Source organism: Electrophorus electricus, chromosome 19, assembly GCF_013358815.1.
Source record: "Electrophorus electricus isolate fEleEle1 chromosome 19, fEleEle1.pri, whole genome shotgun sequence".
Classification (NCBI taxonomy): domain Eukaryota; kingdom Metazoa; phylum Chordata; class Actinopteri; order Gymnotiformes; family Gymnotidae; genus Electrophorus; species Electrophorus electricus.
The window spans coordinates 4,361,407-4,379,896 of record NC_049553.1 but is presented as its reverse complement, the minus strand read 5'-3'; the positions used below and the strand labels follow the sequence as shown (position 1 = coordinate 4,379,896).

The 18,490-nt window shown below is 39.9% G+C and overlaps 4 protein-coding genes across 5 annotated transcripts; 2 read left to right on the top strand and 2 right to left on the bottom strand.

Moving 5' to 3' along the window:
- Nucleotides 1-380: 380 nt before the first annotated feature.
- LOC113577347 (homeobox protein HMX3-B-like) lies at nucleotides 381-2,474 on the bottom strand. The gene is made up of 2 exons (XM_027009942.2): nucleotides 2,170-2,474; nucleotides 381-1,987 (listed from the first exon to the last, which is right to left on the bottom strand). The coding sequence occupies exons 1-2, from the start codon at nucleotides 2,342-2,344 to the stop codon at nucleotides 1,437-1,439; spliced, it is 726 nt and encodes a 241-aa protein (XP_026865743.2). The 5' UTR covers nucleotides 2,345-2,474; the 3' UTR covers nucleotides 381-1,436.
- A 4,735-nt stretch (nucleotides 2,475-7,209) lies between these two features.
- Nucleotides 7,210-13,111, top strand: LOC113577338. Of its 2 annotated transcripts, XM_035519766.1 has the most exons (8): nucleotides 7,210-7,654; nucleotides 8,278-8,435; nucleotides 8,522-8,638; nucleotides 8,796-8,849; nucleotides 9,004-9,150; nucleotides 9,373-9,495; nucleotides 9,598-9,641; nucleotides 11,457-13,111. In XM_035519766.1, exons 1-7 carry the CDS (start codon nucleotides 7,648-7,650, stop codon nucleotides 9,634-9,636), a joined length of 645 nt encoding a protein of 214 aa, XP_035375659.1. In that variant the 5' UTR covers nucleotides 7,210-7,647; the 3' UTR covers nucleotides 9,637-9,641; nucleotides 11,457-13,111. The 2 variants fall into 2 exon arrangements, with proteins under 2 accessions (XP_035375659.1, XP_035375658.1); XM_035519765.1 differs by lacking the exon at nucleotides 11,457-13,111 and having other exon boundaries at nucleotides 7,212-7,654; nucleotides 9,598-11,095.
- Nucleotides 13,112-13,212: 101 nt separating this feature from the next.
- slx1b (SLX1 homolog B, structure-specific endonuclease subunit) lies at nucleotides 13,213-16,563 on the bottom strand. Its single transcript, XM_027009925.2, has 5 exons — nucleotides 16,035-16,563; nucleotides 15,832-15,883; nucleotides 15,106-15,426; nucleotides 14,665-14,880; nucleotides 13,213-13,868 (listed from the first exon to the last, which is right to left on the bottom strand). The coding sequence occupies exons 1-5, from the start codon at nucleotides 16,205-16,207 to the stop codon at nucleotides 13,839-13,841; spliced, it is 792 nt and encodes a 263-aa protein (XP_026865726.2). The 5' UTR covers nucleotides 16,208-16,563; the 3' UTR covers nucleotides 13,213-13,838.
- An 81-nt stretch (nucleotides 16,564-16,644) lies between these two features.
- On the top strand, nucleotides 16,645-17,944 carry zgc:112271 (uncharacterized protein LOC553698 homolog). The gene is made up of 3 exons (XM_027009929.2): nucleotides 16,645-16,761; nucleotides 16,934-17,031; nucleotides 17,654-17,944. The coding sequence occupies exons 1-3, from the start codon at nucleotides 16,699-16,701 to the stop codon at nucleotides 17,751-17,753; spliced, it is 261 nt and encodes an 86-aa protein (XP_026865730.1). The 5' UTR covers nucleotides 16,645-16,698; the 3' UTR covers nucleotides 17,754-17,944.
- Nucleotides 17,945-18,490: the final 546 nt, after the last annotated feature.

The following is an 18,490-nucleotide window of genomic DNA, read 5'->3' as shown; positions in this document are numbered from 1 at the left end:
AAAATGGCATAAAAACTGCATTGGTCAGATATTTTTTCTTATCAGTTTTGTTAATTGCTGTAATGAATGGAATAATAATTTGTATTTCAGATCCCTTAAAGGGGAATGGCACAAATCAAGCTGAATTTAGGCTCCTCTTACCAACTACTTTAGACGATGTGAAATTATAAGCACCAGTAGCATTGCTGAAAGCACTCATCCGTTTGAACAAATTAGCGACCTGTACGGTAGTAACAGAAATTAATCATATTTTTCGCTCTAATTTTTAGTGGACATTCAGTTATGAACACTGGCAAACATCATAACATTTTAAGAGTCATTATTTGTATTGTATAAATAAGTACAATTAATATGTTTTTATGTTGTAATCTGCTTTAATTTATACATAATCACAGATAGCAATAAGAGAGAAATGCAGTAGAAACTGTGAAACTCGACCGTGTTTTTGTAACAAGGAATTTATAACAGTGGCGTTAATTATGACAGAAATATCCAGTTTACCATTAGCTACGTGAGATGGGTATCGCTTATCAACGCAAATATTTTTTTATTTAAAACATTTTTAAAAACAAACAAACAAACAAACGAACGAACAAACAACTAGTTCCTCAAAGACTACGTAAGCACAGGCTAACAGCATTCACGTTCTTAATTTGCTGTGAAGAGGACAGAGAGGCTCCGCTAGAAAAGTATAAACGGGACCGGAAAGTTTCGTTAACGTGTCCATCAAGGCCCTTGGGATGGTTTCTCCTCGACCTTAACACAGTCTCGACACACACACACACACACACACACACACACACACACACACACGCGCGCGCGCGCGCGGTTTCAATCGGTTCTCCTACAAATACACAAACCTGCAAAGTTACCCATTATATCGGTTCACTTTGATGTTATTTATTGTAAATACTTCTACTACTTATTTCCACATCATTTAAATTAAGAATGCATAGAGAAATTAATGTTCTCTTGCAAATGTCCGTAAGGTCATTAAGTCTGTCAATTAGCAGTCCGTGGGTCTTGGATTATAGTCAGGTAATTGCAGAACTAGTAGACTCATCGATTCAATTTAAGACCTGTAAGGTAAATGGACTACAAATTGACAAAACTTTCAAAGACATTTCAGTCGGAAAACAACAGCTAGGCACTGGGATTTTATTGTACTATAACAGAGCTTTATATGTTGCTTTAACATTGTGACAAGTGAAAAATACGTGATAGAGCTTCCCCTATATTGAAAAAAAAAATGATATTGTTAAAGATTTACATGTTTACATATTGCATAGGAAAACAGCCATTTTATTTGTTCGCATTATTTGTGCAACTAACCGTAGGCTGCAACTTTCCAGAGCAGTGATTCCACATATCTGAACGTAGGCCTACTGATGGGCTGTGCTTCCAGGGCAAAACAGTCTGAAAGATGCTACAGGAATTCATGCACCTCCATCAAAAAGGCTGAAATATTTTCTGGCGTTGGAAAGGTACAGGTAAGGAGTGCTTCCTTGGCACATAACCGGGACAGGCATTGGTAAAAGACATCCTCCCAAAATATTACTCCCAACGCTTTCTTTGTATAGATTTGGTAATTTCATCATCTTTGCCGCGTCGGAGAAATGTTCGACAGAGCATTGCGCTTCAAAGTCTGTGGATAACTGCCGTTTTAATTTATTCCGGCGGTTCTGAAACCAAATTTTGACTTGCGTCTCTGTTAGTTGTAAAGAATGAGCAAGGCACGCTCGCTCGGCACTGCTAAGATATCGTTTAACGTCGAATGTAGATTCCAACTGAAAGATTTGCCTCTTGGAGAAGATTGTGCGCGATTTCTTTTTCGCGGCTGGTTTGCTCTTCTGGTTTTGTGGCTGATGGATGCGGTTGTCCCCGTTTGCAGCGTCACGTTTTGGATACGTTTCGGGCACTCCCTGGGCTGCGTCGTTGTCAGAGGCGATGCTCTGAAAGCTGACATATTCTTTGGTATATCTGTGCGCTGGGGAAAAAAAGCCCCAAAAACCTCTAGTTATTATAGATTATTTTTTAAAATACCGGGACGCAAGGAGAACATCTAAGAACATTTTAAGGACCCCAACATTTCCGCAATCGTGTAAAAGTTAAGCCTGAGTGCATTCAAATATTTAGTCTGTTTAGACTAAAGAGGTCTGCACCTGTTACCTGTTTCCTTGGAGGTTGACAACTCAGGGCCATATTTCCGGGCTTCGTACGATGAACAACTGCTTTCAGGTTCGAGCTGCGAATCTGTGCGGTTTGCATCAAATTCCTTTTTAAGAATGCTATCAATTGTGAATTTCACCGTGGCTGGTTGGCATACCATGTCTTCCTTGCTCATAGTTTCCGACTACAACATTCGTTCTTTTCTCCAAGATGGGTAGCTGTTGCGCAAACACTGGTGAGCTTGGAGAACCCGCGCACCATAATTGAACTTTCAGCGTTTCTCTAGCTCGCAGACTGTCTCATCTTGAACCGGAAGCCTGTGCTCTCGATTATGCAGCTTTTGATTGGTGCTACTGGAAAGTATGACGCCAAATAACTACGAAGGCACACCGTTCCTGCTGTATTTAAAGGGCCATGGACTGAGTTCATACGCAGTTCGAGACACAGCAAATGCATTGGTCATGGCCTTAGGCCTAAAGACCTCTCATCAGTGAATGCTAAGTTCGAACAAATTTTCATAAAAACATAGTTCATTTTATGCAGTATTGTGCAAATTGCTACAAACTGCAGGTGTCCAGTCTTCTTAGATTGACCTTTATGAGACATTTAAGATTTAGTGACTTATTTTTCCTGGAGTCATCCATGCATGTGTTCCATTTTCTTCAGTCTTTAGGTAATTGTGAAACGACTTTCATATCCATATCCTTAAGTAAAGTAACATTTAGTCTACTGGTTTAAAGTGGATCAATTCATAACTGAATGAAGAACAAGAATAGATACAATAATATACCTATTTGACCAGTAATTTCATTTTTATTTCTTTTGTTGGCGCAGCTGTGGTCCTTTAGATTTTATTTTATTTTGTATTTTATTTATGTAATCTTACTGATTTAGCCTAAATGAATGCCTATATATACTTACACATTAGTCTACATATCACACTCTTTATATTCAACATTTGATCAGGGACTGCAGCAATCAGCAAGGCCAACAGTTCTAAATAACTACATAAACACAAAATTCACAAGCTCTGGCCTAAAAACGTTAAGCAAGAACATGGATTACATTTTATTTGTTGCACCATATTTGCACATCTAAACAATTTATTTTCAGAAGTTGTAGCCTATCGAAAGTAGATCGTGGAAGCATTCCGAAATATGCTTTCTCTACACATAGAGCATTAAATGACTTAGAAAGTTACATGGTGAATGAAAACCTTGGAAAACTGTGACAAGAAAAGCATATAAAATGTGACCGTATCCATGTTCCGTTGCAAATGTAGTTAAGAAGCACAAAAGAATTCAGAATCACTAAGTACAGAATCACAATGGGAGGCAAAGACATAAATGATAGCCATGTTTATTTAGAAGAAAACGTTATTGCTGTTTGCTAATCGAATGTAAGTTCATCGGTGTTCAAAATATCCCAAAGACTAAGCCTGACTGAGAATATTCCCCAAACCCGTGAAGGCAGGGGTCTTACATGATGAAGGTTTCAAACCCTGTGGAGCTACAGCCACTGTTTCGAATGTTTTTGAGCTTTTTCCAGAAGAGAGGATAGTGATAGCTCACCTGACTACATTCTTGGTCCTTTTCTCCAATGGTCCTGAGACCAAAGTGGCTTCTTCTTGGGACCTAAACTTTTGATCACAATAGTATCTCTAAATAAAACTGAAAGGCTTTCTGGGGAATCACTGGGGCCAAAATTATAAAGAAGAAAATGTTGCAACATCAACAAATGTTACAACATCGCAATAGTCTGTTGCTATTTTTTATTACCCTATTTATAGAGTGAAAGTCCACGCCTTTGCCATGAACTTGGAAACTCACCTGGATACTCCGGCTTTATTCCTTATAGTAACATTTAGATCTCGCTGTCAAGCCTTTTCAGTCCGCAATATGATAATCTTTTTTTTTTTAATCCCAAATTCCTTAAAAACAGGCATTGCAACATGTAACATATTCTCATTCTGTTAACGCGCGCCCTGGAGAACGCCACCGAGCTGTTTCTCAGACATTCCCACGGATGGGATAGTGGTCTTATTCCTTGTCCGACACTGCCCCCTACTGATCATTCTCCATTGCATTAGACCAAGCGAAAATTGAGATTAACCATCCACTTTAGCAGAAACACTTTTAATCTACTGAAAATGTATTTTCTGCTGTAGTTGGTGAACTGAAAACTTGACTCACTGGACTAGGGTCACACTGCATTGGAGGTTTTGCTGAAAACTTCAGTAAACGCAGATATTTTACAGGCCCACGGACCTCTTTGAATAACAGGTCTCTGTTGATCTCACTATGTACACAAAGCATGTGATGATGGCCAAGAAAAAGATCGCTTTTCGCCAGTTAGACAGGATAATGACACTTCCCACACAAAGGCAGTAAAGCTTACAACAAACCATGTGAGGTGAGACAGGATGGGAGTACAGCAAAAAAAATGCTTCTCAAAACTGGCGCCTCCTGCACATCCTTCATCTAACGGTTGGATCAAAACTCCACTCAAAGATGAAGCTTGGCAGTGGTGTCTCAAGCTAAGGGAGAATGTAGATCAGATGTGTGCATGCAGGAGCCATTCCGACCAAGTAGCAGGTCTTAAAGGGGATCTGTTATGCTTATTTTCAGTGTATATACCTTTATTTTGGGGCTTTACTAGAATAAACTTATATGCTTCCGTGTTCCAAATGTAAAATGTATGCTATTTTTCTGAGATGACTTGGTCCCCTGACATTTTAACATTTCTCCTCAGTGCATGCCTGCTCCAGATCCTGGTTCCTACAGGGTCAAGTTCAGCCAGGCTTTTTTGACATGCCTTTTCTGGACAGACAATTCTCTTTCATGAAGGTTTCCTAATGTTTTATAATGACTGATGTATTGGCATCCAGGTTTTTGGTCAAAACTGGGTGAAATACAAACTTTCATTAATTAAAAAAAGGATTTTTCCCAGAGCAGATAAACTGTAAGACCTTTTCATAACAAAAATGTATTTAATTTTTTCAGCAAATGGCCCAGTGCATGAGGCAGTGGTAAAAACTGTTCTCTTACGGTGTGCCATGTGCTGGTAACCTCTGGCACCAGGTTCTGTTAAATTGAGCAGTGAAGACTTGCTGTCGAATAATATTAGTTTTATTTATGTATTATTTTGGATCCTTGTTTTCTGTTGTTTGGTAATTGTCTCTAGATCAAGAGGACAATTATGGGCCGGTATGTGGGAGCCAAAGCAGGTTAGGAATGTACGAATTGTACTGTTATCCTTGTCTGTATTGTGGTAATGCCATAAATAGTACAAGTACATAAATTATCACCAACAAATAATATTCACATAGATGGCACAAGTTTAATTTGTTTATGAAGTCATGCTATTATTTTTAGCTCTCAGTTCTGGGTGGATTGTGCAGTTTTAGTTTTGTTTGGTATTTCAGGGAAGACAGTGGCCCTGGGAGTAACAAAGTTACTGTGTCGTGTTTCAAATTAGGAATAATTTAGTTTTTAGAATTTTCCTTGAGATGTGATTTGTTACTAACCTGGAATAAACACATTTATTGCTTGTAGTTTTTACAACGACTCCTGTGGAAGTTTTTAATCCAGTCTACTACAGATTACCACACAAATTGGCAACTTCACATCTGTAATTCTATCAGATTTGTTAGTCATTTCTGTTTTATTGGATTTACAAACCTAAAAAGTCATTTCATTAGAGAGCATAATTTTGTCACAGGCATGCTGTACATGGATAATTCTGACGAGTCCAACTCTCCGAGCATCGCTGTCAGCTGTGTGTTAGGCATTTTATGGCCTTGTTAAAGTGGAATATAAAGGATCGTCTTCATGGCCTTTCTGGCCACATACTTCTGTGGAGCAGCTACACACACAATGAGATGCAGTGTGACCAGTGGTTGTATGTAGGGCATTGTACATGATCGACCAGTTTTGGCAGGACCTTTAAAGAATGGTCAAAGCAATTGAAAACCTGCTGCACATTGCATGACGCGACTGTAAAACAGAAATGTAAACAAACATTCTCATGTCATCCCTTATTAATGAAAGTTATGCTGTTCTAACCATTGCCAGTCTCCCCTAACCTATGCTCCATCCCACCAACTCTTGAAAAGACCCCTCATTGTAGAATTGAAGGGGAGTGAGAGCACTACATGGTTGGAGAGTTCTTTGTTTTTACAACTGTTTGTAACTTTCGCTGTGTACCACCTAGCCTCCCCCCTAGACTGAGTTTTCTTTTCCCTTGTAATGCTGGCTGCTGTTGTATATAGTGCATCTGTAATGGTGCTCAAACCCAGGACAGATAGGTGATGACACCAACTCTGCTGCGTGAGCTACCACGTTTTAATGGTGATAGCCCCGTGTGCAAAACACTTAGATCTTAGAACAGGTAAATCAAGAGAAATGAAAAACCAACGGTAGGGAGTTGAACCCCAACCGCTTTGCTGCGAGATGAACGAGCCCCCGCTAGACTGCGGCAGCCATAAAACTATCTGCACATTTATCGCACTTCAAAGGAAAAGAGGACGACAAAACTGAAGGAAAAACTAACCACCACACCGAGCGTGGAAAAGGGGCGAAAACAAAGGACTCCACAGGAACAATGGCAGCCTCGATGCACTGTGGAAAACCAACTCCTAAACTTCCCAACCAAAAACAGAGAGGAACTTTAATGGCTAAGGGAATCCATGAGAGAGAGAGAGAGCGACTCGAGAAGGAAAACACAAACACCCCCGCAGAGCAGAAGAGAGGTGTAGCACAAGGGCTCACCCAAAGTTACCGGGTAGGAGCTTGGCTCAAAACTTTAGCAAAGCCCCAGCACTGAGGGACTGGGTCACTGGGCTTATATAGACCTAGCCCAGCTGTTGTGCATCAAGCCTGATCGGTAGTGTGCTTGACTCGAAGCCTCCCCCTGGTGGCCGGAGGGGGTCTCGGCCTGGTGCCAACCCTTACAGTACAGAATCTTTCTTTCAGTTTTGTGTACTGGTGGTAGGGCGTGGCTGCTGTTTTTCTTGGGTCACTGTTTTTGTGTTAGGAAGTTAGTGTAGTTCTATATTTGTTTCTTTCTCTGGATAGAGCTACACTGTGTTTTTATTACTATATATCTTATTTATTGTGTACAACACCAGCATAAATTGAATCTCTGTGGTTCCTTGGGGTTTTCTTTTTTTCCCCACATACATTTGTTAGCCGTTCACCTCACTCCTCGTTGCGTAGACGAAACATCTTAAATAAGGGCCACAGTAACTTTAAATGTAATACACTTCTACTGACGTTTCTTAGCAGACTTTGTCTCATCAGACATGGTTCTGAACCCCAAACTTTTCCGTCTGTTCTTTGTGCCGGGGAGGCACTGGAGAATGGCACCCCCTCCCCCCGAAAAAAAAAAATGCAAGAACGCCCAGTGAAAAGGCAAAATTCTTCGGAGTGTAGTTTACGCACCAGGCTGATCGACGTTTAGACGCAGGGAGAGCAAAAAATGTCAGGTATGTGTTCAGCTTTAGACGTCTGATAATGCAAGGTCCTTTTCGAAAACCGCAATTCGTCGCATAATCACAAATTGCATTAGATTTATGTTCTCATATGCAACCGAAATTCGGACTGTTATGTAATTCAAACAATTTTGCAACTTTTTAAAACAAACTAATTATAATGTCTACTGTTATTCAGAATCGGACCGCGGCTCGCTGGAATATTTTGTTCATGCATGGAGATGATAGTAAAGTATGAACTTAACGAACGGTATATAGAAAGAAGCAGGAACATCGAGATATGCATTTATGGATCTACATGGCGTTTAATTTGAAACAGCATATCTACAGTCACTTTTGCCAGGGACTCTCAGCAAAATAAACATTCTCTCAAAAGTAAAGCTCATTTTCGTAGCCACTCGACTGATGTTTAACATTTAATGCTAGCTGTATGAAACAGTACAGTATATAATACTACGTGCTTATGTTATAAATGGAGCAGTGTAATTGTTTCACGTTTTACTTAGGATAACTTATACTTAAGAATTTTATTGGGGGGGGGGGGGGGGGGGGCAGTATTTCTACGTGCCTGGTACACTGGTGACTGCCAACTTATTGGCTTTGGTTTTGTTTCACAGAAGAAGGTGAGGTGGAGATTATTGACTGTGGTGTTCAGAATGCTGGTCCCCCAAACCAAACCTCCATGACTGAAACAGGAGCCCTAGTGGAGGTCGCCTTTCAGAGAGACCCCCATCAAAAAAACAAGTACCTGGAGGCAGAACCTAAAGCTTTAGGGGTTTGTAGTTGAAACCTATCACATTTAGACCTACTTTTAATGTTCTTGTCTCTTTCATAATATATATGTTATGTCATTTCCCAAAGTTAACACAGATTATGCTGGCTCTCTTTATCATGAGTGTCAGATTTACATCCTTGGGTGTTGTAGAAGTATTTGGGGATTGGCTATCACACCTCATCTTTGGGAACCTGGCTTTATTTGTAAGTATTAGCAGTTTAAAATCTATTTTCTTATAATTAAATCTTTATCTAATCTGATCTAATCTTATCCAGAATCTAATTATGATACAGTTGGTTATTTTTTTAATGCAGTATCTGATATCTGATTTCTAGTGTGTATTTGTTTTCAATCCTGCAGGGCTTAATAGCTGGTGGTGTGGCAGTAGGTGCTCAGAACCTGCATCTTCCTACAGTAAGCAAGGAAGCACTGACACACCACCTGGACATCTTGCCCAATAGCTGCCGTTATTCAGAATACATTCACAGCTCATACACGATTATGTCATAGCAATGTTTTAAAAGTGTGTGTCTCTGTCTGTGTGCATGCCTGTTTTGTCTCCTCACAGCTGAAGGCCTGTTTGGCAGTGCAGGTTGTGATGTGTGTAGTGTCAGTGTTCTGCTTTATGGATGCCACAGGCATTCTGCTGTGGAACATTTGCTGGAACGACAGCAGAAATACGACTTTGGCTGATCCTATGTGTTACAGACTCAAGGTAATATAGCTTTTTGTGCCAGTGCAGTGTTTACATCCAGTCCCTCTATTACAGCAGCAACTACAGAACACAGCCTTACACAAAACATCACGCCACTTGTTCACGGGACATGTTTTCAAAATGGCAGATTATCAAAATACTACACTACATCAAATTTGACATAGTTTCAGACAGATTGTAGGACTACACTAGGTACCTTCATTTAATTCTGTTTTTCCACAGGACACGTATGACCACATCGTGGGAGTAGAAATGCTGGCACATACAGCTCAGATTGCTCTCTCAGCCACCTTGGCTGCGTTCTGCTGCAAAGTCATTCAGTGCTGCTCCCCACGGACCAGCGTGGTAAGAACCCAGTAAAAGTTCACGTGCAATTCCAGACTTCTCAGCAGTTTAAGATCAGTGGTGACGCTTCTTAACTTTGCTGTGTTATGTTCCTTCTTTCAGCCTGTCATTGCTGTGAATACAGCCCGTGGTCCTCAGTAACAGCTGTAAGCTCTTTAATACAATTCTATAATATGTTTAATTTGTTGAATTCATTTAATTAATCGAACTGATAACATGTCATGCATCTCATACATATACATATTGTATACATATGCTAACAAAGTGTATACTGAATCTGTAACATTAATGTAACTAAAAATGTAATGCCCTTTTTTGGATAGTGTTTAATATCGTGACTGTACTATTCTTACATTTGTATGACATAACTTAAATGTTTATAAACATAGCCTAAATGAAATAAATATAGTTGTAGATTTATGTGGCTTAACGGGGAAAAAAAGCTAAATGTGACAAACTATGAACTATGGGTAACGCTTTTTTGGGGGGCAGGAGGGGGTTAATTCCAGCAATGAAATTAATTAAAGGCACATTCTTTCACTTACCACAAAAACAGCATAACTGTTTACAGTTAATTCTAATAAATTTTGTATAATAGCAATTCATAATTTTATCAGATATGGAGTTGAGATATACCTGCTACAGACAGCATTAGAAAAAGGGCAGCTGATATGTCTAAAATGGAGGATCTGAGGTAGCAGGTTTTTCTCTCTCTTTTTTCTAAAATAAAATCTTATTCATGTATTCATAAACATAACTAGCTACAAGTCTAGCCAAATAGGCTGCATCCACATGTCATACAAAATAAACAAAGTTAAATATAAATGTAAGTTTTTATTATGAAATTTAGGAATAGTTCTTATGATTTGAGCTCAAATATATATTAAGCAGACCTAGGTTTCATGTTATCTTTTTAAAAAAGTACACAGAGAAAATTCAGGCCCAGAGTGTGTTTACGTTACGTTCAAATGTGAAATTTATAGGATGCAAACGTACTGGGTGTTGAGGAGCTTGAGAGATGGTATTTTTGGAGATGCTGGAGGATAAGGCACTAATGGTCTAGCTAGAGAAACTTGGAAACAGACTTGCACCACAATATTTTATGTACCCTTTTCCCATACCTCTACAGTGTGATTATGCCCAATCTGCAACAGTGCAAATAAAAAAAAATCTAACAATTGTAAAATTATAACAGATTATGCACATTTATATAAAAGTCCATCTTAGTTCAGAACTAAACCACAGTAAATATTAGCTGGCCGCTAATATAGTATTGAAGCATTAAATGTAATCAGTAAAACAAGCTATATCCATAAACTGAATTACATCATCAAGTTCAATATCACACATTATATGGTGACTTCTTTATAAGGGTGTCTACATAGGATAGTCTAGTACTCTATGTTGCTATACATCTATATTACAATGTAGTTATAGTTCCACTGAACTACAGTTCTTGGCAGAAGCCAATAACAAAGTAAATATTGTGTCACACTGTTGTAAGTAGTTATGTATTAAGAGGGATAATGAACAGCCATTTGCACTATGGATCTACCCTGCTTTAGGACAATTGGACAATAAACAGTGATAACTTTTTTAACCTGCATGTTCCATAATCCACACAGAATTTACATTTGCATCAGGAGTTTATCATTCATGGGCCAGAAGCACTTATTTTTAAAGACTTCTAGAGCTATCGAGGGCACACGAAGCCTCTAGTTGTATAAAAATGGTACGTTCTGGTCGGAAACATGAAGTGCACTACAAATCATTTTTCAGCTATTGGGGAAACAACAGCCTGCGCAGAGCTTTTCTGAACCACATTTAGCAAAATCCAAGAATTTAGGCGAGGTGGCCTTGTGTGACCTCTCCCTGTGACCATGTTTTGCGCTTAACAGAAGAAATTGGAGCGGAGTTTACTAACCCCGACGTCACTATGTTGTGCACTTGCCATTTTGTAGGTCATAATTGCTGGGAGTTTGGCAATAACTGTAAAGAACATTCACCTTCCTACAGTAAGTATTCAAGGGGAGGTGAGATATGGCGTGACCCAAATGCCTCAAGTGAGTAGCAAGAAAGCCATCACCTTACAATGCTTTTCTGCCTTCTCTGTGATGGAGCTATAGCAGGCACTGCTCTTGGAGATCTAGCATACCTAATCAGTCAGAATCTTCTGAATAGGATGTGTTAGATAAGGAATGTAAACTATGCTGCCAGGCAGAAACATCTTTGGGGATTCCAGAGTTGTGGTAGAAAAATTCACAGATGTTATGATTGTAGTTAGACCATGGCATTCTTATACATCTCCCAATAGATAAGACTAGGGATTTCAAAACATTCTTTAGAAATAACTGCTTCGTCCTAATGCAGGTACTCCAAAGGATTTTCTAGACCCCGTTATGTTTTCTGGACCTAAAAAAACGCCACAAAAGCCCCAAATAACCCTGTGTTCCTTTGTGCGGTTTGCTGCCAGATGAAAGCCTGTATAGGAGTGCAGGTGATGCTATCTTCAGTGTGAGAACCTACATGAAATCACATGTGAAACATTAAATGTGAGAAGCCATAAGGCATTATGGCCCAGTACCTTCAGCTTTGGAGTTTGAGAGCCTAGCCCCATGCCCTTTCATTTAAACTTCTCATTTCATGTTTATCTATAGACTTTATCGATCCTTTCTTGTCAGTGGAAGTACTGAAGGGGACGAGCCTCTCGCTGCCACCTTAGCTGCATTCCACTGCAAGGTCATTTATGGCTGCTCATACCGCGTTAAGAATAACATGACAGCATACTATGAAATACTGTCTTGGGATTTAAATATATGAATATTCATGGTATGTATGCGAAGGATGCTTTGATATGGTAGGTATGCTAAGGGAACCTGTGATCACTGTGAACCCATTCACACCTCCTCTGTGATAGACAAATACCAGAACAGCACTCGGGACCATTTTCATGAAGTATGGCCATGCTATTAACTGGCTATGAATTTATGGCTGTCATATAGTAAAAAGTTCCATATAATGTTGAATTATAAATATTACCTAGCCAACTACTCATTATTGCTGAAGCTAAGGAATAAAGACTTAATTTAATGAAATTCTGCAGAAATGGATGAGAGACAGTGGGAGAAGTTGAATTGGATGCCAGACAGCAAGTAGACATTACTATATTGCCTGTCACAATTTTTTGTTTTTTCCAAGGATTGTCATTTAGATGACCTAAACATGCTTATTTGGCTTTAGGTAGGAAAATACATGTATCAAATGAATTGCTGCATTCTCCATAATCAATACTACTTTTAAAAAACTATAGTTCTATAGCTTGTGTTACTGGAGTCATTGTTCCCGCTATATAACGTGTATGTAAGCAAAAACTACAGAGAGCTAATACTGCAATACAACTCTTGTCATGCCATCATTCACGCATCAGCTCACAAAAGCAATCCTCTGGTAATGCACAGCTGGGACAGAGAAAGTTGTAGCTCCCTTTTGCCCATCTTTTTTTCTTAAGAAGGTGTTCTTAAGACATGAAGGGACAGGACACAATGTCCACTTTGACTTCAGCTGGAACCTCGACATTGTGTAAAGAATTTATTCTTACTGCAGCTAAGAAAGACTTGCTTCTGTTTACTTCTACTGCTGTTTATTTTTTACATTTTAATTAATCAGTGGAAAAATTAAGATTACAAAACTCTGAAAATAAATACATAAAACACCGAAAACAGTGGTGCTAAATATAAGCTTATTTTATTGGCCGACAAATATTCCTATTTTAATGACTTAATATACAAAATAAATATATTTTGATGTTTAGGAAAGTTAATCAGAACAGAATTTGTGATTTTGTTGCCAGAAACAACTGTTCCGTAAGCAAATAAATACAAATTAATTCATTTTTTTTAAATACTACACATTAACTACTGGGGATATTTCAGCTGGATTTGGCTCAACCTAAAGCACTGTTTTGCTCAGAGGAATAAATTAACATGGTGCAGCTGACACTGATTAACAGGTTGGCACACACCCAAACCAATTTCTAGAATACCCCTCTTGTATTATCCACATACAAGTCCAAGGTTTAGCATCTCATATACCATAATGATCTCAATTAGGTCATCCGGGCATGATCTGGTACTGCTTAAGCACTTCTGTCCTGTGATGTGGGATTCACATGGTCCTTGAACATGATTTAATCAGTCTAAAAACAGGGATGCATCCAGACAGTTCACAGAAAGCCCTTTCATTTCCAGACAGCCTATAAAAAAAAACCCAAAACACCCTTCTGATTTGTTCGTGTGGCGAGTTGGTCCTCAGGCTCTGGTTTCTTTTTTGTTATTTTGTTCAGTTCAACTCTGTAACTCATCGGCCCAGTGGCTCTGTGTGAATAACAATTTTAAGAAAATTAGAGTTGCGATACAGCTAGCCAAACATCTTGTTAAATGCTACTCTTACGTTATGGTGAAGTGCAACTACACAGCATCACTAAAAGGTTGGGTTATACTTCTGTGAAGATCCATGTAAAGGGAATAGTTGGGGTGAGCGCAACATGCAGAAGCTTGCGCACACCACAAATCTCAACTGTGTGTTGTGCAAATCCACATAGCTGTGAGTCACATATGCTAGTGTTGGTCACTGGTCAAGAGACCCAAAACTGTACTCGACCCAAACTAACACAAAAAACATAACGGAGCAGTTTTAGGATTGGCTGTCAGAAGTAGTACGGCATTACAAGCATGTATATGACTAGTCCTCAACATATTACAAGAATAATGAAAATAGCATTAACTGGATAGGTATAGCACAAACCTAAGGCAGAGGTCTGGATATTTGTATAAAAAGGCAAATGCAAGAAAAAAATTCACATCTGTTAAGACCAAGAAGGAAGACCCTGGACTAGGAGCAAAGAAAGTTCCAGTATTTTTTTTCTTCTGCAATATTTCACTCTGTACAGAGATACCACTGAGCATGAGCCCTTCTTCTTTGTTGCTTGTTTACACATTCTGGTTTGGATGCTGCCCCTAGTGCGCATGTTCATGTTATGTTAAAGCATATAAACCATTGCAGAAGTATAAACCAGCCTTAATGTTGAAGATACCAATTGTATGTTACGCTATGATAAATTAATGAACTACACTAAATACAAGATAGTCTTGCAGCTGGCAGGTAACTTACCTGCGGAGAACGTGATGTAATTTCTTCTAGATCACCATAACAACCATTTCTGTGGCGAATCAAATTACCCCACAGCACTGAGTTATGGCACCCAGGACACACCCCCTCCACAGGAAGTAGGTGCGAGGGCTCTGACTTCAGGAAATGTTTAGCCAAGCAAATCAGATGAGACACCATCTTACAAGAAGGATGGAAGCAAGACAGTCTATCTGAAGCCTGGGTTAAAAAAAACAAAACAAAACAAACAACACAACATTTTATGCTCTAAACAATAACATGTCAGTGACACAACTCATAACATCAATATCTTTAAACCTGTCAGGGAAAAACACCTTTTCACAGATGCACCCGATAAACAAGCGACTATCTCCAAGCTTTGGTCTTAAAAAAAGACACAGGCTTGTACGCAAGTGTTGCAACGGCACCCAGGAGTAAACGTACCTCCACAATCTCTCCACATAGTAGACACTGATCCACCTGGCTCTCCTCTCGCTCCGTGCCCTCCTGCTGCTGGTTCTTCTTAGCGCGGACGCAGCCGAAGGTCAGAGGGATGTGCAGGGGTGGCTGGAGCCCGGGTTCAAAGTCCAGCCAGTACTCCTGCCTGAGCCAACGCACCGTTAGGGGGAGACGGCTCCACGGCGCCACCCGCAGCATGCTGGAGACAACACGCCAGTGGAAGTGCAGGCCGGACTCCTTGCGAGCACGCCGAGCCACGTGGGAGAGCCGGCGGGAGACGTGCGGGTGCTGCCACGCCCACTCAAACTGCGGGAGAAATGGGAACGCAAGAAGAGAGGCGAGACATTAGATCAAAAGCAGGACCCCCCCCCCCGTTTCCCTTTCACGTAACAGTCGTGAGCTGTGGGGTGAAGTTGGAAAACATGACGCCCAAACCCTATAAACCGTCAATTCTTCGTAGTGCTCATTACTTCCACTCACATCAGGGTTTCCTCCGGGGTCCTCGAGTTCCCGCAATCAAAAAACATGGAGCTTAAGTAAATTGGCTACCCCCAAAAAAATAGTCCTGGATGAAGTTCTAGGAGGAGAATGCATGTGGTGCAAAACAAATGCATGTAAAAAAAAATAATTAATTTAAAAAAAAAAAGATACCCATGGTCTTCTCTTAGACAAGAGACGATTGTGAAAACTTTAGTGTCAACTCACACCTACCCTCAGAGCCGCGATATCAGTTGGAAATCCATGGATGATGAGCACCATCTCCCTATAACGATTATCAGAACAGAATTTAATCGCAGAGTTATCAACAAGATATTAACGCATTAACAGGACGTTGTTCCGTCCCTGGTTAACACACGGACAGGTGTAATCGCTGCAGTGGCGCCGGATCGTTTGATCACGCCACTAGATCGTACCACGGCCCTCTGCCACTGGTCCTCTTGGCTCCCCCTCCGCGTCGGCCGGCGTTGTGCTGACATATTCGCCGTTGTGGGTTCACAGTGAAGCCGATGTAGATGCGACCTTTGTGTTTGGGGTTGGTACAGTACAGCATGTACACCCCAAAGAACCGCTCCACCTCCACAACCATCGTAATAGTCCCTGCCTAACTAACTCTAGCTAGCCAGATATAATAAATCCGCTGGCCTGCCCATTGCACCTGGTTAAAAAATGGGTAAATGTTTACTAAAATTCATTAACTGCTGGCGGGTATCGCGTTTACGGATTCGTGAAAGTTCTTCTGTCTCTCCTACTTGTCGGTAACGTTAGATATCGCCTGTCAAACATCAATAAATAACATTTTTAAATAAAATAAATAATACGCACATCTCCCAGGTAAAAAGTAAAATACAATATAGGTTCGAGCGTTTGAAGAATCGCTTGAAGTTTGCTGACTTAATTCAGTTTTGTGCTTTTTTTTTACGTTAGGCAAATAATTAGGACGCTATATTTCTGTACCATATGGACGTGACCCCTGTTACTGATTGGCCCATTTGACGCGTTAGAGGCGTGTCTTGGTTTTGCCCCGCCCCTTTTCTTCTCCGGTAGTGAAGAACGTTAAACCGCTTGTTTTTCAGAGACATGGCAGTTACAGCGGATCACATTCGTGAAAAATTGATCACCGAAATCGGTGCTGTACACGTGGTATGTATAATGAACAGCTGAATACCGTTTTAAGACATTGTCATGTGCATGACGGTTCATGGATCCACAGTCACGTCCACATAATGACTATTATACAGTACTGCATGTGTGCTGGCTGGCTTGGCTGGGGATTTACACATGTGCAATTTACCAATCCTTGTCTCTGTCTTAGGACGTAGAGGACACATCTCCAAACAGATGTGCTGCAAGTTTTAAGGTCCTTGTTGTTTCTCCTCAATTTGAAGGAAAGCCCCTGTTGCAAAGGCACCGGTGAGATGATGCTTGACACTGCTGAGGACAGCATTGATTTAAGGAGAGCACAGGGGTGTAGAGTGGAGCATTGATCTAAAGACGCTAGAGAAAATGTGGGATGTGGCACATTCAGTAGGTGAAATCACCAAGATGTTCAGACAGAATTCCAGCATTCTGGAATAATGTGGTGTGGGCCACAGGGTAGGCAGATAAAGCTGGAAAGGAATACTGGCTTCAACATTTTTCATGATAGTTATGTAATTTGTAGTTTTCCTGTTGCTCTTATTTTGTTAAATTTGTCTTTAGCCTATGGACACATTGGCCTAGAGCACTGTTACTGGGATCTGTTTTAAAAAATAAAGTAGCAGTTTTTATAATTTAACAGGAATAGAAGCACTTGTGGAAATATCTCTTGAGAAAATATCCATTGTCTGCTCACGTGTCTAAGTTAATAGAAAGTAGCTTATTAAATAATAATGTGAAGGGCTAAAAGGCATAAGATGGCAATACGTTATGCTCACATGTGGAAGAATATTGTATGAAGAAAGAGTGGAGATAAAAAGGCAATTTATGAACAGAAGATTGGCAGATGAAATGAAAATGCTTGTTTGTTGAAGGACATTTGTTTTTGATTGTTTAGGCTTGTGAATAGCTGCCTGGCTAACGAGCTGAAAGAGATCCATGCCTTCGAGCAGAAGACCTTGACACCAGAGCAGTGGGAAAAGCAGAAACATCAGTGACGCGCACGCACACACACATAGTATTCACAATGTGATATATGCCCTTTTATGTTTTATTAATCCAGCATTTATTTTTATTTTCATTATACAGCCTTATACAGACAGTTTAGGTTACTTGGAAAAACACTCCTTCAATGTAGTTAAATGGAAATATGATATTAATGACAATAAAGAAATGTTTCATTCCCTTATCAGAGTGCCAGTGTAACTATTTTTACTTTATTCCTCTTGATGGGGAAGCCTGGTAAAATGGAGAACACTTCTGCTGTATTTAAAACACAAAATGTTTTAAGAGGGGGAAACAAAACACAACAGAGACATGCAAATGCTGCCCAGCCAGGAGATGCAAAGAGACCAAGTAGCATAAGCAAGTATGCATGTGAGTCACTGACATTTCTTGAGCTGGCAAATGACAAATCATGCAAAGCAACTGAAATAAACAGTGCCAGGTGACCTGTGCTTATAATCTGTTTAGAGTTTTAAATGGTAAAAGTCCAACATTGTTGTGTTTGCCATCTGTTGCTACTAAAGGTTTTTGGCAAATGAGAGGGTGTAGCTCCCAGGCCTCAAGGCGCAAAGATATCAGTATTAGCAGCATGCCTCCAACCAGGTGATGCACTATATATATATATATATATATATATATATATATACACACACACACACACACACACACACACGCACACACACAAAATATAAACAATATTCTACTCCCATGTTTTTTTTAGTTACAAATA

What these genes read in the sequence shown, in the direction of transcription:
- slx1b (XM_027009925.2), bottom strand. Translation starts at nt 16,207, where the DNA reads ATGGTTGTGGAGGTGGAGCGGTTCTTTGGGGTGTACATGCTGTACTGT. An exon ending in TATGTGGAGAGATTGTGGAG is followed by an intron (nt 14,881 to 15,105) that starts GTACGTTTACTC and finishes TTTTTAACCCAG; the next exon opens with GCTTCAGATAGACTGTCTTG. An exon ending in TTACATCACGTTCTCCGCAG is followed by an intron (nt 13,869 to 14,664) that starts GTAAGTTACCTG and finishes TTATTCACACAG; the next exon opens with AGCCACTGGGCCGATGAGTT.
- zgc:112271 (XM_027009929.2), top strand. Translation starts at nt 16,699, where the DNA reads ATGGCAGTTACAGCGGATCACATTCGTGAAAAATTGATCACCGAAATC. An exon ending in AAATCGGTGCTGTACACGTG is followed by an intron (nt 16,762 to 16,933) that starts GTATGTATAATG and finishes TCTCTGTCTTAG; the next exon opens with GACGTAGAGGACACATCTCC. An exon ending in CCCCTGTTGCAAAGGCACCG is followed by an intron (nt 17,032 to 17,653) that starts GTGAGATGATGC and finishes TTGATTGTTTAG; the next exon opens with GCTTGTGAATAGCTGCCTGG.
- LOC113577338 (XM_035519766.1), top strand. An exon ending in CAGAACCTAAAGCTTTAGGG is followed by an intron (nt 8,436 to 8,521) that starts GTTTGTAGTTGA and finishes CATTTCCCAAAG; the next exon opens with TTAACACAGATTATGCTGGC. An exon ending in CTATGTGTTACAGACTCAAG is followed by an intron (nt 9,151 to 9,372) that starts GTAATATAGCTT and finishes GTTTTTCCACAG; the next exon opens with GACACGTATGACCACATCGT.
- LOC113577347 (XM_027009942.2), bottom strand. Translation starts at nt 2,344, where the DNA reads ATGAGCAAGGAAGACATGGTATGCCAACCAGCCACGGTGAAATTCACA. An exon ending in GTCAACCTCCAAGGAAACAG is followed by an intron (nt 1,988 to 2,169) that starts GTAACAGGTGCA and finishes TTTTTTCCCCAG; the next exon opens with CGCACAGATATACCAAAGAA.